Below are 23,920 nucleotides of genomic sequence, written 5' to 3' on the forward strand. Positions count from 1 at the left end.
TAATTAGTGCATTATTTTTTTAACGAGCATCATCAGCATGGAAGCATGTCCTCTGGAATGGTGGCCGAAGCGTGACGGGGCACATGAATGTTTAGCATATCTGGCATGTAAATACCATGCAAACACCTGTTCTCACTTTCAGGTGACATTATAAATAAGAAGCAGTCAGCAGTTATCTCCCATAAATGTAAACAAACTTGTTTGTCTTAGCAATTGGCTGAACAAGAAGTAAGACTGAGTGGACTCAGAAGTAGGACTGTAGGCTCTAAAGTTTTACATTGTTTTGTTTTTGAGTGCAGTTATGTAACAAAAAAAAATCTATATTTGTAAGTTACACTTTCACGATAAAGAGATTGCACTACAGTACTTGTATGAGGTGAATTGAAAAATACGATTTCTTTTATCATTTTTACAGTGCAAATATTTGTAATCAAAAATAATAATATAAAGTAAGCACTGTACACTTTGTATTCTGCGTTGTAATAGAAATCAATATATTTGAAAATGTAGAAAAACATCCAAAAATATTTAATAAATTTCAATTGGTCATCTATTATTTAACAGTGCGATTAATCGCGATTAATTTTTTTAATCGCATTGAATTTTTTTTGTTAATTGCGTGAGTTAACTGCGATTAATCAACAGCTCTAATTATACGATACCTAACATAATTTATTAAAGACTCTCTTACTGAGGACAAAGTGCAAATTTTTAGGACTTTGAAAAAGAAGAAAACACATACTTTCAGTGCACCATACACATGAAAGGAACACTCAGTATAGTCCTAAAAAGCACTGCGTATGTATCATTACTGAAACCCACAAAAACAGAGTATGACCATAGACACTGCTGTAGGTTCCACATGCAGCTGAGTAGAATGGGTAAAATACTTCATTGAATATAAAAACACAGGGCAGGTAACCAGTTTAATAGTTTTCAGAAGAAAAATGTATATGGAATTAAATATATATATTTGTTTTTTCTAGCGAAAGTTGGGTGAACAGGGAAATCTTTCTGAACTGGTTAATCTCATCCTGTCAGTTGCTGATGGAAACAAAGATGGTCGAGTTTCCTTACCAGAAGCAAAGTCAGCATGGGCTCTTCTGCAGCTAAATGAGTTTCTGCTTATGGTGATCCTCCAGGATAAAGAACACACTCCAAAATTGATGGGGTTTTGTGGAGATCTCTATGTGATGGAAAGAGTTGCATATACCTCTCTCTATGGAATAAGCCTTCCATGGATCTTAGAACTTTTCATTCCCTCTAGTTTCAGAAGAAGCATGGACCAGTGGTTTACTCCATCATGGCCTAGAAAGGCAAAAATAGCTATAGGGCTTTTAGAATTTGTGGAAGACATTTTCCATGGACCTTATGGGAATTTTCTTATGTGTGATACCAGTGCCAAAAACTTGGGTTATAATGATAAATATGACTTGAAAATGGTGGACATGAGAAAAATTGTGCCAGAAATTAATTTGAAGGAATTATTTAAAAATCGTCACTGTGAGTCTGACTTGGACTGTGTTTATGGTACAGACTGTAGAACTCTATGCGACCAAAGTAAAATGAAATGTACCACAGAAATAATTCAGCCCAACTTGGCAAAAGTATGCCAGTTACTAAAAGACTATCTGCTTCGCGGTGCTCCGTCAGAAATACGCGAAGAGTTAGAGAAACAACTGTATTCTTGTATTGCCCTTAAAGTCACAGCAAACCAGATGGAAATGGAGCATTCTTTAATACTAAACAACTTAAAAACTTTATTGTGGAAGAAAATATCCCATACAAATGATTCTTAGTATCTTTAACCACAGAAGAAAACATTGTTGCCACTATAGGAGATTTACCACTTTTTATCAAATGCATCTTTGGCATTTTTAAAATATTTCTTCTTAGCTCAGAATTCATTAACTTTCCTAACTCTTACTCCAGCAAACACTGCTACTATAGTGCTTCTCAGAGAGAATGTGCCACTTAATGAATTGTCTGGCAGAAGTTACAAGAGCCTTGTGGTTAGAATGCTCCATCATGGAAATAAACCATGTGCTTGCCCTCCCCTTGCACTTTGGCAGAAGACCCTAAACTGGGGTCTCCTGCTGTCAATATTCACTGTGCTACCATATTGACTAATTTAATTTTTTTTTAATGCTGTGACTAGCATCATTCATTTGTAAATATCCACTGAGAATTATTTTTTTCCAAGTAGTGTTACAAATGCTTGCCAAAAGACCCACCGCTATTAGAAATAATGTGCTTGAGTCCAAGAGACTCTTTTGAATGAACTGAACATTTTGAGGATGAAGTTTACTAATAACTTAACATGGCAAAATTTGCACAATGGGAAATTTTTAAATTGCTAAACTCAGTGTGACAATTAAAATTTATTCCAGAAAACTGGGTATTTTAGTATGAGAGATTTTTAGTTAGATTTTGTTTGCATACACCTTTTTACCTCATACTTACATATATCTTGAATGTTAAAACATTAGCTGAAAGTTCTTAATTAAAGGTCCTGGTACAACATGCCATGTTGGGAGCTAAGAATTTAAAATATGTATTATATATTTAAAAAGTTGCATATACTAGAGCAACAATATACCATTACACAATGGGGAAACAGAGAAACTACAAAGCCTGAGTCTTGAAAGATATAAGGAAAGTTAAGCAGTAGCCAGTTTTGAAGCCAGGGATTTTGTGGATTAGGTGATTCTAAAAGGGTGAGGAGTTAAAGAACTTTAATAGTTTTGGTAGCTGCAGTGTGGTAGCCTTTATAATGGAGATTCTCATAGTAAATGTTTAGAGTCCTTAGTTTGACTTAAGTGAAGTATCTAACAAACTACATTTCTAACACTGATGTAGTCTAAAAGTTTGATTTTGTAGCTAAGGCTGTGTGGCAAGATCAGTCTTGCATTTACTTTCTCCTGGTTTACTTTAACAAATGTCTAAATTATAGCTAGGCCTAAGCCACAGGACAGAATCTAGATCCTGATCTGGATTTCCCTAAATTTTGGAAGTGTTCATTTATGTAGTTTTTTGTTTCTATTTGGGTCCATCTTTACCCTCAGCACTAAATCAATAATTAGTTTATTACTGGAAATATTCTCCTTGGCATGTTCTTGTTTAAATTTTTGCAGGATGCTAGGTTTATTCTCTGCAGCTCTGAAGCAATGAGTGAATACTAGACTTGGATCATGAGGGAAATAACTTGTGATCTCATCTTAACTCCCATTTGTCCACATTCTACACTGTTCTTGACTGCTCAAGAGTGGCTCAAGTCACAAATGAGACTTTGCAGAACTCTGTGTGTGTGTGTGTGTAAAGCACTTGTGAACACTATGCTTGGTATTCACCCATTACTAACCCTTCGTAAGCACTTAATTCACTTCTACCTTTTGTTCAAGGGAGATGAGGAAAAAACCTTTTATTTAAAAAGTACTATTTAAAGTGTTAATTCTTTTTACTGCTTTGCAGGCCTTTTGTGTTCAACATGTTTCTTAAATGATTAAGTACCTGGATTCAACAAAATTCTTGTTCATGAAGGCATATAACAAACATACTTAGAGAAGGTAAAATCATCTATCTTCCTTCTGTGTATACTGTGGGAAGTATTAATTCTCTTGTTTTCGGTGTGGTTTTGCTTTTTTGTAAATATTCAGTTGTTTGACTCTTGCACAGTGTCTACCATTCTGCTGTCTCCTTAAAGTTGACTGATCTGCCCTCCAAGAGGAGGCGCTAATACATCTGCAACTAGTAAAGAAACCAAACATTAAGTATATCATTTTCTTACCAGATAAATCTGAATGTGAATACTATGATGGCTATTAGGCATTGAAACTATTGAACAAAATAGTGTGAATATTTTAAATGTTTTTTGGATAACTGGAAACTTGTCAACAATGCAGTTTATTGTACATTTTTATTGCTACTGCAACACCTTCAGGAGCTTTCATTTAGAGTTTTGTTTACAATAAATCAAAGGAATCCTTTCCCTCTTTTACAGCAGTATTTTTTATAAATTAACATGGGTGTTTGAAAGACCTTTTCTTAAATGGAAGGTTTATCTTAAAGTAACTTCAGATATCCAGCTTCAATTTCATTCTTAATTTAAATTATAGAAAAGGAGCAAGTCACTTAACTCAACCCTAGTGAAACATTTAGACTGAATACATATCTTGTTTGTCCATTGTCAGGGGCAGAAAAAGTGTCAAATGAATTGGTGTTTTTATTCTTAATAGTAATGTAATCAAGGGATGACTAATTCAATTGAATTATTTTAAGTGTTTTAAGGGACTTGAGCCCTTAACTCAAAATGTTTTGAAAATGCAAGAACTGTAGTAAATCTATTGATCATTTATAAGATCAAGTATAAATTCCTATTGTGCCAACTAAATATTACCCAAAGCATCTGAAGCATTAGGTTATGGAATCTCTTCAAGGTAGTTAAGCAAACGCAATCAGTGGGACGCATGTGCTTTTAAGTACTATTACAAATTCACTTTTCATTTTTGAAAAAATGCTGTCTGAAACAGACTACTGGCAGATTAGTTGACAACCCTGGGCACCTTTCTCCCACTTATAAATTTACACTATTTCCAGTGAAAGACTAACTAGTGAGAGTAGAAACAGGGGTGGCTCCAGGCACCAGCGCTCCAAGTGGGTGCCTGGGGCGGCAAGCCACGGCGGGCTCCCTGCCAGTCCCTGCGAGGGTGGCAGTCAGGCAGCCTTCGGCGACATGCCTGCCGAAGGTCCGCCGGTGCCGCGGATTCAGCCTGCCTGCCGTGCTTGGGGCGGCAAAAAAGCTAGAGCCGCCCCTGAGTAGAAAGCACTGCTGGATGTCTTTTAACCTCTGCTCTGGAGTTGGGGTAGCCAGTGGAATTTAGTTGCCTGCCAGCAGGACCTAATGTGTTCCTCAGTTGTAGAATCATGCTCCAGAGCTTTTGTTTAAAAAGTTCCAACTCTCATGATTGTGTAACAAAATCCAGCTTGCATGTAAACCAGTGTAGCATCACTGGACGGTGTAGCTAACACAGAAATCCCAAAAATCTGATACTAAAATCAAAAATATAGGGACAATGTCAATGAACTTAATAAATACCAGATGCTATATTAGTGATAGTCACATTTATTATCACTAAAGCTGCTGACAAATTTAGGTCCAGCTTCTGCAGAGTACAGGACTTGTGTATCAGATTGAGACTTTTGGGATAAATTTCCATTAAGAGAAGTAGTTACAGGGCAAACCATTAATATTTTTTCCCTAGAGGGAAGAGTGCTGAGATGCTATAGCTTCTCTTGTGTGATGTACACATTCACTATAAAACTGCTAGTGGAGGGAATGGTGGCACCTAGTGGTAATGAAACTTTGTTTCAATAGTAGAGTTAGAGGGAGGTTCTTATTTTGAGTGGGTTTACAAAAACTACAGCAGTGCTAATACATAAATCATGACATTTTACACCCCCTTCCCACAGTAGGTGGCCTTAATATTAGAACTGTAATTTAACTAGCCACACCTTTCCTTTAGCAAGATACAAGAGCAGTTCTTACATGTGTGTACAGAGAAATCTCCGGGTAACCTTGCAAGTTTTGAAACAGGAGAATTAGATTACATAATTTATAGTCAATTTAGTAGTTTGTTTAAAAACAGACTACACCAGTACCATTACTTCTCCCCACACACCTAACAGAGCCTGTAAAACTTGATATTTTTTTTCCTTTGCAGAAAGTTCACCTGACAATTGGTTACTTCCTTAATGAGCTCATTACTGCTTAATTTTCATTGGAAGACAATCCTGTTCGATAGTTGTCATACTACTATTGGAATTATAAAAGTTAAGGCAGGAACAGATTAATTTAAGCAAGGTTTTAAAACATGGAATTACCCTGTAGTAAGAAAGTATGATTGGCAGTACTGTTTTTGTGTGTGTTCAACATCCTCCCTTCAGTAGCAATTGCTCCAAATGAAATTGGATATTCCAAAGAATATTAGAGATTAAAATCAACATTGGTAGGATAATTCATGACTCAAGGTACCCCACTGTTTCAATTATCTAGTTTTCATGTAGATAATTTTTTAAAAAATTCAATGAATCTTCTCATTGCACAGCAATAATGGCATTACTTTGTTGATAATTAACTGAAAGAACTCTGCAAGAAAGCTCATACACCAGCATTGCCACCAATATTCTTTTACATTTTCTTGGTACTGAGCGGGCTACCTATCCACTCAACACATTTTTGTCCTTGAGCAAGTTTACCCTTGCCTAAGGACAAAATTGAGGGTGGGACGTGCCAGCTTGGGGTCTCTGAAAGGGGTCTGTGTGCATCAAATGGCAACTCCCCCAGGCTAGTGGTTTCAAACTCCCTCTGCCAGGAGCAACTGCCACATCTCCAGAAACCAACTGCTGGGCAGGGGGGTGAGATGCTTTGGCCTCTTCAGACTAACTCCAGAGCCTCCCCGAACTGGGTGGCTACAGCAGAGCTGTTGCTAAAGGAGCTGTCCCACCACCTCCTCCCAGCCAGGCGTGGCCTCAAGAGGAGGAGGAAGGCTTTCATGCCATGGGGGAGTGTCGCACAGCACTGAACAGAGTACAGCAGGTTCTTAAAGGACCAGATCACAGCCTTGCTGGGGCCACAGAGGCACAGTTTCTGACTTGTGCAGCCACATGTGTGCAGTTTACAGGAGACACTGATTGCCACTATTAAGTACACATTCTTAGTTAGGAGGAATGGATAATCACATGCATACATAAACCCATTTAATTAACACTAATTTTCTTTTGGCTATTATCTAGACTCACCAATGCCTATGACTTGTCAGCAAAGTGTATTTAAAATCTCATCTTACTTTCCAATGCATAAAGCTAAAATTCCAGTAGAACTACAGACAAAGGTAGTTAACTGAGAAATAGAGCCAGTGCCAAAAATTCACAGGGTGAGAAAGTCAATAGGTGACAAAATGAAAGTTTAACATTATCCAGTGGTCTGTGAAATACAGTAAGTTGGATCCTTAAACATACTAAGTTACCTTGAAGACCATCATCATGATTCTAACGCTGTAGAATATTTTGTAAGCCTCTTTTTCAGATAGATTGTTGGGACTTTCATTTAGATAAAGCATCTTTAGATCAAATGTCAATAAGCCAATGCTACACAGTTGCTGGTTCAATAAATTTATTGTACTTTTCAAAGTCTTCATAGAAAATTGTGGAAGATATCTTAGCTATCAGCTGTACGCTCCTGGGCCCTGAGGAAGCTAGCCTTCTTCTGAGCAACACGATCTTTCTTCTGGGCAAGGGATAACTTGGGACGGTTCCATCTGCAATGCAAACATGGTATAAATACACAAGGCAGTAATAGTAAATCTAAATACCAGAACACCAGGAGTTACATGACCATAAGGAATGAGTGTGAGATTTATATTATTATGCCTAGGAAATAGTGTTTCAGAGATTACTTTCTATAGCACTCTTTCTTTCAGTGGTCGAGGCAATGGATTAGTTGGTATACCACAACAAGGTTTGGTCACATTATGAAAGTGCACCATGTTTTGCACTGTAGTATCCAGTTTACTACTAAGGGAAATAATTCTAAGATGTGTGGTGGCAGCACTGTCAAACAGGCAACTAGCCTAGATGGACCTCAAGTATGATCCCCAATAGGGTCGCCAGGGCCAGCATTAGACTTGCTGGGACCCAGGGCTGAAGCTGAAGTCCGAACTCCACCCAGGGCAGTGGGGCTTGGGCTGTGGCCACCTCTCCCCAGACCTAGAGTGGCAGGGCTCAGGCTCCAACCCTCCCACTGGGTTCATGTAGTAACTTTGTTGTCAGAGGTGGTCATGGTGCAATGAAGTCTGAGAACCCCTGTCCTAGATCATTTCTGAAACATCCAATTAGTTTCAATATTAAACAGGGACTGGAGGAATTAATTAACAAATGCCACAGCTCCAGAAATTTGCTTTGTAACAGGCATATCTAACTCAAAGGCGGAAAAATTTTACCTCTTCTTTTTGACTTCTCTCTTGAGTTTCTTTTCATGGACTGGATTCTCCCGTATACCAGCATGGGCTTTTTTATACATTTCCTCCATCTGCAAGAAATACAATGTAGTCCATAAAGTCATGTATGCATTGAATGAAGTTCTAACATTCAAGTTGGGAGTTATCCCACTGCCAAGAACATACCAGTGAGTAGAGAAAGAATACTGAGGTCAAATGTGTTCTCTCAACATCTTTAACAGTCCTACAGAGAGGTCTAAACCAGACTGGGAACAGAACACAGCCACCTAAGGTGCTAAGTCTTCCTCCCAGAAAGAGTAACTTAGAAGTAACTTAAGACAGAGCAAGGCTGTCTACACTGCGCACCTTACAACAGCTTGTGTTGCAAGGTGCGCTCTGTGACTGCTCTTTGTCGCCGGGAGAGCATTCTCCTGCTGACAAAATAAAACCACCTCCAACAAGGAGTGGTAGCTTAGTCACCGGGAGCGTGGCTCCCACTGACGAAGTGCTGTCCACACCAGCACTTTTCGTTGCTAAAACTGGTCGTTCAGGAGAGTGTTTTTTCATATCTCTGAGCGACAAAAGTTTAAGCAACGGAAGTGCCAATGTAGACAAAGCCTCAGATGCAGTTCAAAGGAGCACCTTAGAAAGGCAATAAGCCTGCAACTCCCACAGGAATTGTGCACACAGACATGCACTACAGATTTCACACCAGAAACTTTCTTCTGCAAAACCTATCTGAAGTTCTAAAAATACTGTTGATATCAAATGCCACCCTTCAACCAGCAGTGCACTCTTGTGCTCAGGAGATAGGACTTTACCACAAAAAAAAGTCATCCTTCAGCTAAGAGCATGGTTGGCTTTGGAATCCAAAGAAACTTTTTCTTTACAGGGGAGAGAGTCATTGGTCTATCTATGGTGCTTAGATGGTCCCACCAATTACTATAGCATAGTATGAGCACCTCACAATACCCATGGCAGGCAGCGAACAGAGGCACAGAGAGACTAAGTTAGTTGGCCAAGGTCACAAGAAGTCTACAGGGCAACAGGGATTTGCACCAGTTTCATGAAACCCAGGACAAGCATCCTAACCACTAGATCATCCTTTCTCTGAAGTCTATCCATGTTATGTGCATCGCTTTTGCAAAATGTCTCCTTCCTCAACCTAAATTAAGAACTAGCTCAGGAAGTTCTCTAAATGAAACTGGAATGTTTAGCATGCCCCTGGCAAAGGAGGAAAACTCAAGTCATGTCAGTTTCTCCAAAAACTATACATGTCTTGAGGGAACATATAGTTAGGTTTTGGTTCAAGTCAGTGATCAACAACAATGGCCAGATGTGAATGAAGTAATCGGAACTAAAAAACATGCAATTTTTCACAATAGTGGTAGTGTTTTGTACAGCTGTGGCTCAATAAAGATAGAAATTTTATTGTTAATGCAGGGGTGAGAGAATGGCAGAGTCTGAGTCACTAATTCTTAAGCCATGTAACTGATGAATTTATCAATTGGGTGTTAGGTCATCCCATCAGAAATCACTTAGTTGTGGGAGGTAAAGGAAATATACAAGAATAGCTGCACTAAAACCCATCTCTAAACAGAGAACCTCCATCTTAGCAAATTTGGAAATAAAAATTCCTAGTTCTTAAATAACACTTTTCAGCTGCAGATTTCAGTGCTTTAGAAAGGAGGTCAACATCTTTATCCCTGTTTTACAGATGGGCTAACTGAGGCACAGAACAGTAGTGATTTGCCCAAGATCACACAGCATACCTGTGATACAGCCAGGAATAGAACCCAGGTCCGCAACTTCCAATACAGTGCTCTATGCACTAGGACTAGGCCACTACTAAGGAACAATTCTGACTGCTTCAGCATAAGTTTTCTTGTCTAATATAGCGGTTCTCTTTAAACATGGAATGCATCTAAACCACATCTCAGGGACATTTCCCCTCCCTTCATGACTGCAGTATATTCCTGGCAATTGCACACATGGAAGCGTACCATTAGTATTCTTTAATGCAGATTAGTGCCGGTGTGGACAGTGCTATGTCGGCAGGACAGCGTCTCCGACTGGCACAGCTACCGCCCTTGTTGGGGGTGGTTTAATTATGTCAGCAGGAGAGCTCTCTCCTGCCGGCATAGAGCAGCCATACAGGAGACCGTACAGCAGCACAGCTGCAGTGGTCCAGCTGTGCCACTGTAAGGTCTGTAGTGTAGACATAGCTAAAGTTATTTTGGTAAAAATTTGTATGTAGGTCGGCCCTGAAAGGATTTTGAAAGCTTACAGCTCTTTAACAAATCTAGTGTATGGGCACTAAGAAAGAGTTCTTGCTGTAAGCATAAGACTGGAGTACAGACTTCATGGCAATATAAACTGCATAAATTACTTCAGAGAATAAAGAAGTTAAGATTGTAAATGCCAAAGTTTCACTGTAATTTTCATGGAATTTCTTAAATGTTTAGTATACTAAAATTTAGTTGGAGTTATTTTAAGACAAGACGTTAAGACATACTAGCAAAATGATTTACAAGATACCAACATAATAATACCTAAAAACTAACAAGGGGCTGTATATAGTGTTCTCACATTGTACTGCTATTTAAATCGGCTTTTTCAGGTGATACAAACAGAACATTCTCAGAGAATCAGGAGTGACAGGGAAACAAGGAAAATAACATAACAATAGGACAGGCAAGAAACCACTGGTAAGGAAGAATTAGGAGGAGGAAGGGCAACAAATTATTCTGGTAGAACAGTGTCATGGAAAGAAGTAGATAGCTCCTTGGTCTGATATTTGTCAAACAAGACATTTAACAAGCTGTTAAGCTTTCTGATAGCAGGTCACACCTTTATCATCTTTTTCGTGAAGCATGTAGTATGACAAGAGAGGTCATATTTTTCCTTCATTACCAGCTGTTCTGGGTTCAGGGAATGTGTCCAACTTTTAAGAATCATAGCACTAGGTTTGCAGAGGCCTGTCATTGGGAGTACCCCTCTGGTCTGATAACATGCCATCTACATGGCCCACATTACTATTTTGCAAAGTATTTGCATCCCTAGCATCAATTTTAAACAAGACAAATTATCTTTTAGCGCCACTACTAATATGCAATTCATTTACAGACAGATAGTGTCTTACCATGTCAGGTGTTACATTGTTCTTTATATACTGGGAGAACTGTTTTTTGTAGGCATCTTCATCCTCCTCCATCAGGTAACGCATGTAACCTGCAACATTCTGACCCATGATGTGTGTGCGATGAACCTCTGCATTAAACTCTTTGCTTTCCGAGTCATAACCAGGGAAACGTTTGGTGCTATGAAACACGAGTTATAGGTTAGTGGTTAGAATTTTACATCACCTAATCAAAGTTGGTTTAAGAAGTTCTTTAAGATTCAGAGACTGCAGTCTACAAGTCTCAAGTGACTGATACACCATAGCTCCCCTACAGGTAGCTGGAAAGTGTGACCAAAGAAAAAGAATTTTAAACCAGCTGACAGATTATGCTTTCTATAAGCAAAGTTAAGAAATCAACTTGCAAATTGACATCCTTAGCTGCCATCAGTCCCGTCTTGAAACAATGACATACATCATACACAGACCGAGGACCAACTACAGACTGCTCAGTCACTGGGGTATCATCATATAGCAGCCAAGTTAAAGAACCGACAGAAGGTTGACAGCCTTAAAAAAAAAAAAAAAAAAAAACAGCAACACTGAACTTTCCCCCTTTCTTATAAGTTATCCCAGCTGCTGTTTGCAGGCTATTTTTCACAACTGCATTCATAGAAGCAATCAACAAACATCAAAATTAGGCAATGCAGGCGACAACCCTGAGTCATGATCGTTCACTGATCCTAGCTTACAGCAGGGGTTGCCAGGACTTCTACACAGAAACCTGTGCCACCACTGTAGATGGATTTTAGATTCTGGCCCAAGTTTCCACTAATAGTTGTATAGAGGGCCTAAGGCCAATGATCATTTTGAACGTGGTGTACATAGTTTCTCAAAATAGAAAGTCAGACAATAGGAGTTAAGACAGAGAATTAAAAAGAATTACACGTTACTACAAACTGTTTCTATGGCAATATGAACAGTAAGAAGTGTTTACTCTGCTTAACTGCAGTTACTAGATATTCAAGGTGAAAGGTGATTATATTGCTGTATTTTAGTAACCTTTATGGAAATAAGCATTAATCTTACTCCCTTAACTTCAAGAGTCCTTGGGAGGAATGTCAATAACATCTACTGAAAACAAGTAAATACAACTTGGATTAAACCTAATTACCACATTAACAGGGTCACGCCACACTGAATTCAACTAACCTAAGGTGAAGTTAAAATAGCACTACAATGCATACAAAGATGTGAAGTCTCAGTGTTCAAAATTCCCTTTTGACCAATTTATCTGAGATTAAGTTACCTATGAGGGATGGACAGGCCACCATCCACTGCGCCCTTTAGCGCACCGAAGACTTTGTTTCCAGTGGTAGTTCTGGCAAGACCTGCATCCAGGTAGCATGTAAAAGCACCAGGCTGTCCATCCACACTTTCCACATTATATTCATCACCAGTCACTTCAACTTGGCCTTCATAAATCTTATCAAGGCCAAATTTGTTCAAAAGCTGTAACAGGAACAGTACAGTGTAAGTATGTCTTCCTCCAGATTCTCTCCACATTTAGGTTCTTTGATTTAAGAACCAAAATGAAGTGTTTTCATGTTGCAAGACAATCATCACAAAACTTGATTCTGTATTTGTGGTCGTACCCAGGTATTCTACATTAATGCTTTCTCAGTAAGAGTGCATACTAATCTTACCTTCAGAAGGTTTTAACAGGAACCACTAAATAAATCTGTGCATACTTTGCCCAACGTGGCTGTCTAATAAACATGGGTGGGCTAATCAAATCAATCTACAAATTCAGGGTTTTTTAAACTAAATAGTTAGAACACAATTCCAAATAAGTCATATACAAGTGGAACCCTCTGTTTTGTAAGACAGACTCCTTTATTTTCTGCCCATCTACTGAAGCAAGCCCTTTGACATTTAGATATAAGTTTAGTGGGTACATACCCTGCGGGCCAGCAGCAGGCCCGTACAATAGGCGGCAGCATAATTGGTCAAACCAACTTTCACACCATACTTTGGCAGCTCATGAGAGTACGCAGCACAGACTATCATATCACCTTCGATCCTGGCATATGCAATCTGACAACAAAATAAACGTTAGTGTTCTCACACCGGTTATAATATTGTTGGCTCAAACCTGCCTCTCGTCTGCATGTGGAAATCCTACTAAAGTCAATGGGAGTACTGCAAGACCTCCACATGCAGGTTTGGAAAACACAAATTTAGATCTAAATTATTCATCTTTCCCCATTTACGACATGATTATGAAAGGTTTAAAAGTAAACCTCAAAATGTAAAAAGTATAAAAAATGTAAAGAGTTGAAGTACAACTCTGTGATAATGCAGCCTCAATACTGCTTTTTCTATTGCATCAGAGCTAAACTGACAAATAGAAATAGTCACTTCTATCTGAACCTCCTCCCCCCCCAAAAAACCTACCATTACAATAGTTAAGATAACAACAGTTATTTTCTTAGTTTCACCTTTGTGTATTTGACAGCAATTACAGCTAGTCAACTTCACCATTCATCTGCATTCAGATATTTCCCCTATTTGTGTGGTACTTTCAGACAGCAAGAGGAAGGAAAATGTTTTTTAAAAACTTGAAGAGGACTAAGGGGCATGTGCAGCATTTGTACATATTCTACATTTTTATTGCAGTTATCTGTTGTCCTGTTTCCTTCAAACTTGGACTGTGATATAGTCCTTATTAAGGACTATAAAAACAACCTATATGAAGTTTCCAAGCTTAAAGTGTTCTATTTGCACAGATAAGAAAAGTCTATTCACCTATAATTCAAAAGGTGTCATAGAATCATAGAATATTAGGGTTGGAAGGGACCTCAGGAGGTCATCTAGTCCAACCCCCTGCTCAAAGCAGGACCAATCCCCAACTAAATCCTATGATTCAGGATTTTATGGACAAGCTGTTAAAAGCACATTTGCTTCTGGAGCGAACAGAACGTTTGGGGGTGAGAGGAGACCCCCACAACAGTGCAGGAGCAGGATCCAGCTGACAAGATCTCATGGTCAGTCTTGCTTCTTTATGCCTAAGGAAGATGGAGATAGCTCACAGTGTGTGTCATTCTGAACTGAAAACTAGCACTCAAGATTAAGAAAACCGCTTCATTTCTGCTTCAGCAGTGAGGGTTTGAACTGCCTCTGATGCAATTACATCAGTTCAACTGTATTTGTACCATGAGCGCTTATTCCCCATCCGGGAATAAGCACATTTATACCTACATCCCTGATATAACTGCAATGCTTTATCCATAATGATCAAAATCACACGCCTAATAGACATTGCTATACCACAACAAAAACTGTGGTTAGACCAGACCTTAAAACGCAGAGTTGCTTTTTTTCCTCCTTAGTATAAAGGTAAAAAAGGCAGTGCTTTGGTATAGCCAAGTAGCCAAGCAAAGAAATCCTTACCTGGCAGATAATATCTCTGTTGGTAATGCGTACTATCATCCTATATTTAGGGGTGTTATACTTGTTTTTATCTTGAATCACCAAACGCTTACGGGCATAATAATCAGTCTTTCCCTCTGAAAAGACAATAGCATGGACATGAGAAACAAACAGCAAGGACATACATCAATATAGTTTACTTTGAGCTATGGAAAAATTAATTGTACCTCTCCTTCTCCTGAATTTTACTTGGTACCTCTTGAAGTAGGCCTTATTCTTGACAACTTTCACAAACCCCTTGAACAAAGAAAACATAATTACACTGGACACAATTACCACAGCACCAAGAAGTCTACTGATGGCTATTGTGAATTAAAAAGTGTTTGTGGGAGGAGGGGTTGAAAAGATAGGAGATACAGTGTTTTCTCAGACTAAACACATTATAAACCAGAAGTTATTCCAAGGGAAGAGAGGAAAGGAACCTTCAAATTCTAACTTAAGGCACATCTTATTGTCTCATTTCATGTGGATTTATGTGAAGTAGAGAAATACTGCAGAGGCTCATTAGATGTATAATACATATTCATTAATTAGATGCTTCTTAAAACTATGTTACCCAAATAAACGAATTTAATCACTTATTACTATGTAATCATAATTATTTTCTTGAGCAAGGCAATAGTGTCAAAAGGACAATTACCACCTTTAACGTCAACATAAGAAAACGTCCAACCAGTCTCCACTACTTATCACTGACCACACTAAGTTGGCACATTCGCATCAAAGCCCACCTGTGGCAGCGAGGGGAAGGGCGAGGGAAGAGAATATTGGTATGAAACTGGCGCTGCCAAATTTGAAGCCAACAGCCAGTTGCTAGAGGGGGCATGGAGCATTTTCACAACAACCCAGGGAGACCGAAAAAGCAAGTGCTTCCCCCCAGAACCCCCGTGCCCTGCCCCCCCCCGTCTCACTCGCAGCTAGGCAGCGCCGAGCACAGCCCTGTCCATACGACATGAGCCAGGCCGGGGCCATGCATGCGCGGCTCAAGAGTTGCCATGCGGAGCCTCGCAGACAGGGCCCAGCGCTCTCCACCGCACAGCGCCGGCCGCACTCGGAGACATGGCGGAGACACCCAGCCCGCCGCTCCCTACAGCCCGGCACGGGTCTGAGGGGGGCTGACACGGGCCTGAGGAGCCGGCAGCTGAGGCGCTGTGCCAGGCCTGTGCCAGCGGCTATTGTCCCCGGGGAGCCGCCGGCCCTGTCCCGGCAGCAGCGGGCCCAGGCGGCGGGGGCGGCCATTAGGCCACGCTGGAAGCTGCTGCAGCCGGGCCCGGGCGCCTCCCCAATCAGAGTCCATCGGGCCGGCGGGGGCCGCGCTGGAGGCTGCAGCGGGCGGGGGGGCACCGGCCCGTATCCCCCCTACCCCTGCTGGGCCCCTGGTGCGCGGTACTGACCATTGCGCCAGGTTCTGTCCCGTCTCGGCTTAGGCCGGGGGCCGCTCAGCGCAACGTCCACAGCCCGTAGCACTGGGGGAAAAGGCCGTGCCCACTGCGCAGCCGCAGCACCTAGCCTGGCCGACGAGGCGGAGGGAGCCGTCGCCGCGAGAGAGAGCCGCCCTGCACACCAGGGGCGCGAACGGAAGTTGGTGCCCCCTCCTGGGAGGCAGAGAAATCGCACGCCGGAGCCGTGAGTGCAGAGGAAGGTTCCGGCTCCCGGGAATGGCCGCGCCTCACCTGCCGATGGCCCTGCTTAGCTTGTGTCTCTAGAGTTTCCTGCAAAGCTCCGGGTTCCCCACCGAACCCCTCTCGGCTCCCACACATCCCCATCTGTTCGTTCATTCATGCAGGGGTCCCCAGGCTCCCATCTTCCCCAGGCACGCAAGGGGACACACGGGGATCCCCTGGCTCTCTACTCCCCAGGCTTTATACCAATGTACATTGCCAAAGAACCACAGTAATATGTCAGCAGCCCCACATCAGCTTCCCTCCTCCCTCCACTCCCAGCACCTCCCACCCACCGGCAGCCCTGACGATCAGGGCTGCCCGGGGGGTGGGGGGGGGCAATTTGCCCCGGGCCCCGCAGGGGCCCCGCGAGCCCTGGCCGAGAATCCCTTCCCTGGGTAGAGGCACGTTTTTAATCTTTACTCACCCGGCGGCGCTCCGGGTCATCGTCGTCACTTCGGCAGTGGGTCCTTCAGTGCCGATGACGACCCGGAGCGAGTGAAGGACCCGCTGCTGAAGTGCCACCGAAGACTTGGAGCGCCGCCCGGTGAGTACAAGCGCCGCAGCGGGTAGCGCCTTTTTTTATACCCCAGGCCCCCTGAATCCTGTGGGCGGCCCTGCTGCTGATCAGTGCCTCCCCCTCCCGATCTGCTGTTTCCTGGCAAGCAGGAGGCTCTGGGGGAGAGGGGGGAGGAGTGAGGGCACTGCAGGCTGAGGGGAGGGGATGGGAGGGGGGGGGGGGGGGGCGGGCGTGGCCCGCGGGCGCGGGGGGGGGGGGCCCCCCCCCCCCCCCCCGGCACATTGGAAAGTAGGCACCTGTAGCTCGAGTCCCGGAGCCGGTGCCTATACAAGGAGCCACATATTAACTTCTGAGAGCCGCATGTGGCTCCGGAGCCAAAGGTTGGCCACCCCTGCCATAACCCAAGCTTCCCCAGACCTCTCCCACCCAGCGGGATTCCCCAGCTCCCTTGCTCCTGGAATGTCCCCATGCAGCCCTCCCCAGGAATCCCACTCCCCTCCTCCTGGATCACTTAAACTTTGTCTTCCCCTTGAAATTTACTTTCTGCCAACAGTGGCTCTTTTCTTAAGAGCTAAGGCGCCCTTCCCTCACAATTGACATGCATCCGACGAAGTGGGCATTCACCCACAAAAGCTTATGCTCCAATACATCTGTTAGTCTTAAAGGTGCCACAGGACTCTCTGTTGCTTTTTACAGATCCAGACTAACACGGCTACCCCTCTGATACTTCCCTCACAATTGTGCATCTTCTTTGCAGCTATTGGAATGCTTGATTACATACAGTAATAGTCTCTGACAAAACCATCCTTAATGCAGCGTTAAGGTTGCTTTGTGGTATCTTGTCCCCTTCCAGAACCACAAATGAAGAGTCGAGGTATTTTAAATTCAGAGTTAAGGTACATGCCAATGCAGCCTTACGTCTGCCACTCTTGAGCAGGCAATAGCCAGTGGCAATTATCTGTCTGCACTCCATCTGTGTTCACTGTGTTAGGTGGAGTTGTACTGAATGGTGGAGGGATTAGTTGGGAGTATCTTGGCAGGGCTGTGATTGGGGTCTGAGGAATTCTGTGGGCCCCCAGACCCACTTGGTTGATCTGACCATCACCTTCCCTTCCCACCGCCCCCATGTATGTGTGGTGGAAGTAGGGTGACCAGATGTCCCGATTTTATAGGGACAATCCCGGTATTTGGGCCTTTTTCTTATACAGGAGCCTATTTCCCCCCCACCCCCGTCCCAATTTTTCATACTTGCTATCTGGTCACCCAAGGTGGAAGAGGTGCATCCTTGAGATATGCTTCATTTCAGTGCTGAGTTCTGTAGGTTGTGTCAATGGTGGAGCACAGGGGTCTTCTTGCCATGGGGATTTCCATCACTGCGGGGGGATATGGGTTATGGGACATGGTTTGTGGGTTTAAAGCTCGGTAAGTGAAAATATAGTGTTAGATTGAATACTGTGGGTGAGAGTGAGTGGGTTGAAAAAGAGGTGAAGGGGTTGTAAAATGTATTAAGGGTGGGGTTGTTTGTGGGGCTCATTGAATGTACAACAGGGCTAGGTAACTCATTTAAACACAAGTTTTGTCTTAAGAAAGAGAAGGCATTGGACTCTGTGCTACAGTTGTCATGTACCCTATTCCTTGAGTGATGTGCACTATCTGCAAAGGAAGATTGCGAACGTGCATTATGGGTGGTATTGGCTCATCGCTCAAAGGGGACAGAGTTAAGGTTGTGTTTGCATGTACCTTAACTCTATATTTCAGGGTTTTCAGAAGTTTAAGTTTGAAATACCTTAACTTTTACTTAGTTATGTATATTAATGAAGTTTTTGCTGTCAGTTTCCTATTTTTTAACAGAAAGATAAATATTTGTTGTAGGAGTCAGTGGTCATGTAGGCAGTAGGAGTTATCATATAGGTTTGCAGCTGAGACACTACTGTGACTAAGAGCCAAGCTACACTGTGAACTTACAGTGGCATAGCTACATTGCTCCGGGGTGTGAAAAATCCACACCCTGAGTGACATAGCAAAACCAACCTAACCCTTGGTGTAGACAGCGCTAGGTCGACAGAACAATTCTTCCATCGACCTAGCTACCACCTCTTGGGGAGGTGGATTATCTATGCCAATGGGAGAACCTCTCCCATCAGCATAAGTAGTGTTTACATGGAAGCTTTACAGTGGCTGCTGTAGCATTTCAAGTGTAGACAAACCTTAGGTAACAATACTAATACCTAGCTATTATATATCACTTTTCATCAGTAGATCTCAAAGCACTTTACCAAGGAGGTCAGTGTCGTCACCCCCATTTTACACATGGGGAAACAGAGGCACCAAGAGGGAAGGGATTCCCCCATAGTCACCCAGCAGGCCAGTGGCAGAGACAGAAATAGAACTCAGGACTCCTGAGTCTCATAGGCTAATCTAGAGAACTTAACTCTTTCTGTAATAACAAGTTCAATATTGCTTTGCCAAAGGGTGGGTGCCATGCGCCAGCTAGGTTAAATGTTAGTGGTAGCTGAGTGAGGGATGATCAAAGTCATGGTTTGAGCTCCAAGAGTATGCAAAAAATGTTGGTAGAATGTGCTGACTTTATGAAATGCTGGTGGGTTTTTTCAGGGGAATCTCTTGCTCAAATCAGAAGCTGCTCAAGGCAATCTGCCATCCTTGACAACCCTTCAGTGTGGCACCTCATCCCATTCAAATTTGGCCCAGCTATCCCTCCATCATGATGGAGGGGCAACTGGACCAAATTTAAGGGAATGGTGTTGCGAACTGGCACATGGGGTCACAACATCACTCAGATTTGGCCTGGATGCCCCTGCACCATGACAGAAGGGCAACTGGGCCAAATCTGTCACCCTAGGCAGCTGCCTATATTGCCTATAGCTAGAGCAGCCTCTGGCTCAACTGACCTCAAATTTGCAGCACTAACCCTACCCGCTGCCCAGGAAGCACACCAAATTTCAACTCAATTTGACTAAGCATGAAGATTTTAGAGCACTTGGTAAGTGAAAGTCAGAAATGTCATTTTTTAAACATGAAGGATTTGCCAATGTTAATCATAGCAGAGCTGATGTGCTGATATAATACTGTAAGTAAGAAATTAGTCATCAGCAAATGCTTTGTTATAGCCAAATCCCCAAACAATAATCCTGAAATAGGGATTTTTTAGGTAGGCTACAGAGAGGATGGAAGGAAGGGGCTCAATACATCCATCTGCTGCATAAGAGGCTCAGAGATATGTGAGGTAGCCAATTCATCTCAATGTCATAGTCTCAGAATACCCTAAGGAGATGAATACAGCCTGAAACAATAGCTCTGAGCCAGGTGAACTGCTTTATTCGTCTCAGTGGGTGTTCTCATTCCTCCTCCCCACTGCCAAAGTTTGAGAGCCTGTGATATGCATCAAGCATCCCTGTTATCAGCTCCTGACGCACTCTCAGCAAGGTGTTCTTGGTGCCGCTCCCAACATGCATATTCTCCACTCCCCACCCAGAGGATCAGAGCTTCCCTAGAAGTCAGATCACATGGGGGGCAGGGAGTGGGGCTCAGACTTCCCAAGATGCTGGCTCACAGTGGGCAGAGAGAGGGGCTTAGACACCCCAGAGGGGTAGGGCTCCCCTAGAATCTGGCACACACACAACAGGGGAAAATGTGGGTCTGACAGGTATCCTCCACTCCTAATTTCCCAACTTGCCCTGCCACCCATGTCACCCATGCCCCAGTGTCCCACCCATGCCAATGCCAATGTCACCAGTGTCCCACCTATCCCCTCCCACTTCCCCAATCCTCCCTTCCCCTGACCTGTGCCCCCAACCTCTCACCCCTACCACCCATCCCCATTTATCTCTCTCTTCCTGGTCCCCCTCCTCTCACTGCAGCCTCAAATTGCTGTGCCCATATTCTCCCCAACTCCTCTGCCCCTCCTGTCCCCCCTTCCCTCCCAGCAAGCATTAGTAATCTATTTTCTTTTTTAAAATAGTTTGAGTGCCCTCTGAATTTTCTGCTGTACTCAGATTACATTTCCCCAAAACAACACCCTACCCTCTTTGACAGAGGGTAGCAACACACCTACATTTCACTTTCAGATTTCGGCCAAGGGTGGCAGAATTTACAATGTCTGGGTGTTACACACATTCAGTAGCCACAACAACTCCCCTTGAGTCACACAGGTAATGTAAAAATTGGCAGGTTACTAACTCTCTTGGGTAAACTGTCAACACATGCTCCATGTAATCCATTTGGCATATGAGTATTAGGCTTGAGCCCATGTGTACATCTTAACTCTTGGTTGAGTAACATTCAATATTGTGGGGTAAATGTCAACTGATGGAGACCCTTTGGGGCTCAACCAAGCTTTGGTTTGATCCCCTGGTGTGTGTAATAAACATTGATAGAATCATTTATTGGACCAAACTTCTGTTGGTGAGAGAGACAAGCTTTTGAGCTTACACAGAGCTCTTCTTCAGGTCTGTTTAAATTGTGTGGGAACTCTGTGTAAACTCGAAAGCTTGTCTCTCTCACCCACAGAAGTTGGTCCAACAAAAGATATTACCTCACCCAGTTTGTCTCTTTAATATCCTGGGACCAACATGGGTACAACAACTCTGCATATATATTGATAGAATCTGTCAAGCATAAGTGGGGGTTTTTGAGGGGCTATATCTTGGGAACTCCTCTGTCAAATGATTCCAAATATAAATCACTAAACCTAACCTGCTCCTCCATGAGGAACACCAAATTTCAGGGCAATCCAAGTAATCATGCAGACTTTAGAGTACTTAAAAGAGTTGTCCTTTGAACAGAAAGGGTTCCTCAGCCTTAACTATAGTGGAACATGTAGTCCCCTATAAATTAGGACAGTTGAGAGAAGATGAAAATAATTCAATTGAAAGTGGTGGATGAGAATGCTTGATTATGTCCCTCCTATTTGGTATGCATACTGTACTATGCATTTCCTCTGAAAGATTTTATACTAAGAATTAATCACCAATATTGCTAAACTCTCTAGGTCTCTTGCCAGTGTTTGCAACTGTCCCTAATGTAGGAGTGTAACAAGGCACAAGTGGGCCCACTCTATCTTCTGCTACTTCTGCACCCAAAAACCAGCCAGAGACCTCTACTTTGGTGCAATCACCCATGCTCTTTATTTACAACACAAGTTCCCACCACCTTGTAGCTACAGACAGCATCAGGCTTGCAGCCAGCAGTAGGGTTACCATACGTCTGGATTTTCCCGGACATGTCCGGCTTTTTGGTTGTCAAATCCCCGTCTGGGGGGAAATTCCAAAAAGCCGGACATGTCTGGGAAAATAGGGAGGGGTCGTGGGGCTTGGATCCGCGCTGGGGCCGGAGCCGGAGCCTCTGGGGCCGGCGGTGCTTGGCTGCCGGCCGGCGCCGCTCAGCCGGGGCCGGTGCCGGACGGGCCAGTGCCCCGGGGCCCGATCCAAGCTGGAGTCGCCGGGGCCGAAGCCGCTCGGCTGGTGCCCCGGGGCCGCTCAGCTGGGGCCGGAGCCCGTGCCCCGGGGCCCGAGCCGAGCTGGAGCCGCCGGGTCCAGGGCGGGCCGGAGCCACTTGGCCGGGGCCAGCGTGCTCGGCTGGAACCAGGGCCGGTGCCCCGGGGCCCGAGCCGCGCCGGAGCCACCGGGGCCGGAGCCGCTCGGCCGGGGCCGGTGTCCCGGGGCCCGAGCCGAGCTGGAACCGCCAGGTCCGGGGCAGCCCGGAGCCGCTCGGCCGGGGCCAGCGCGCTCGGCCGGAACCAGGGCCGGTGTCCCGGGGCCCGAGCCGAGCCAGGCCGGAGCCACCGGGGCCGGAGCCGCTCGGCCGGGGCCGGTGTCCCGGGGCCCAAGCCGAGCTGGAGCCGCCGGGGCCAGGGCGGGCTGGGGCTGGCGCGCTCCACCGGAACCGGGGCCAGAGCCGAACTGGGCCGGAGCCGCTCGGCCGGGGCCCGAGCTGAGGTGGAACCGCCAGGGCCGGGAGGGGGCGCGCTCCACTGGAACTGGGACCGGCGCCCCAGGGCCCGAGCCGAGCTGGGCCGGAGCCGCCGGGGCCAGAGCCGCTCAGCCAGGGCCCGAGCCGAGCTGGAACCGCTGGCGCGCTCGGCTGGAACTGGGACTGGCACCCCAGGGCCCGAGCCGAGCCGGGCCCGAGCCGCTCGGCCAGGGGGCCGGACTGGGCCGCGCCTCCCCGCCCCAGCTTACCTGCTGCCTGCCTCCCTGTTTCAGGCTTCCCGCGAACATTTGATTCGCGGGAAGCAGGGGAGGGGGCGGAGCAGGGGAGGGGGCGGAGTTGGGGCGGGGACTTTGGGAAAGGGGCGGGGTTGGGGTGGGGGCGGGGAATGGAGTGTCCTCTTTTTGTTATTTTAAAAAATGGTAACCCTAGCCAGCAGTGATCCAGTGCCTCTGACTCCCAGGCTCTTCCATTTGCTCCCCCGGCTTCCTTCCTGATAGCCTTTATGTAGCCCCTGGCTGAGGAGGTCAGCAGCTGTTCCCCATTTGCCACTTAGGCCTGGGCTTACTCAGCCAGCTCCAATTCCCCTTTCCTGATTGGAGCTGGTGTAACAGAGGTCTGGCCCAGGGTTTCGTAACCAGCACTCTGTCACAAGGAGCCTCTGTGAATGTAGTTCATGTACTGTTTATTCCGTCTTCAAGAACATTAATGCAGATTTTAAATCTTAGGGTATGATACAGTGGATAGGGCCCTGGAATGAGACTCAAGTGTATTGCTTTCTCTTCCTGGCTCGCTGCATGTTCTTGAGCAAGTAACTGCACCACTGGGTTCCTCAGTTTCCCCATCTGTAAAATGGGGAAAAAGATACTTACTTCTTTTGTAAAGTGCTTTCAGATCTAATGACAAAAAGTACTATAAAAGGGCTAGATATTATTAAATATGAAGGACCTAACACAGTTCCCTATGGTTTCTCCTCAAATACCTCCACAACTGCATATATTACTGTTTTTCTTGACCTTTTGTTTATGGTCTTTCCTTTCGTTTTTCAGTCTGTGTCAGTGTTGTATTATGAGAATAAGATTATCAAATTGCTCACAAAAATCCACTAATTTTACACTATTAGGAAAATCAACTTTAGAAAGATTTTATTTTTTATAAATCCATCCTGCTGATTGTTTATCATTCCAAT

General features: G+C 44.2%; 2 protein-coding genes and 1 non-coding gene across 5 annotated transcripts in view; 1 reads left to right on the forward strand and 2 right to left on the reverse strand.

Moving 5' to 3' along the window:
* The window catches only part of LOC113404963 (divergent protein kinase domain 1A-like), a 51,476-nt gene extending 48,176 nt beyond the window's left edge, over nt 1-3,300 (forward strand). For both annotated transcript variants that reach the window (XM_026655652.2, XM_026655653.2), the window contains one exon: nt 987-3,300. In XM_026655652.2, the coding sequence (XP_026511437.1) occupies nt 987-1,799 (813 nt within the window). In that variant the 3' untranslated portion in view covers nt 1,800-3,300. The remainder of the gene's footprint in view (nt 1-986) is intronic.
* Nucleotides 3,301-7,154: 3,854 nt separating this feature from the next.
* LOC112109875 (60S ribosomal protein L5) lies at nt 7,155-16,105 on the reverse strand. 2 transcript variants are annotated; one of them, XM_024204592.1, is made up of 8 exons: nt 15,999-16,105; nt 14,772-14,841; nt 14,566-14,681; nt 13,075-13,209; nt 12,422-12,624; nt 11,137-11,314; nt 7,998-8,086; nt 7,155-7,316 (listed from the first exon to the last, which is right to left on the reverse strand). In XM_024204592.1, the coding sequence occupies exons 1-8, from the start codon at nt 15,999-16,001 to the stop codon at nt 7,217-7,219; spliced, it is 894 nt and encodes a 297-aa protein (XP_024060360.1). In that variant the 5' UTR covers nt 16,002-16,105; the 3' UTR covers nt 7,155-7,216. The 2 variants fall into 2 exon arrangements, with proteins under 2 accessions (XP_024060360.1, XP_024060359.1); XM_024204591.2 differs by lacking the exon at nt 15,999-16,105 and having other exon boundaries at nt 14,772-14,859.
* Nucleotides 11,553-11,648, reverse strand: LOC112109895. The gene has a single exon (XR_002908357.1). It is a non-coding gene; the product is annotated as a small nucleolar RNA SNORD21 (small nucleolar RNA).
* Nucleotides 16,106-23,920: the final 7,815 nt, after the last annotated feature.

The sequence above is a fragment of the Terrapene carolina genome, unplaced genomic scaffold (assembly GCF_002925995.2).
Source record: "Terrapene carolina triunguis isolate 2854851 unplaced genomic scaffold, T_m_triunguis-2.0 Scaffold210, whole genome shotgun sequence".
NCBI classification, from domain to species: domain Eukaryota; kingdom Metazoa; phylum Chordata; order Testudines; family Emydidae; genus Terrapene; species Terrapene triunguis.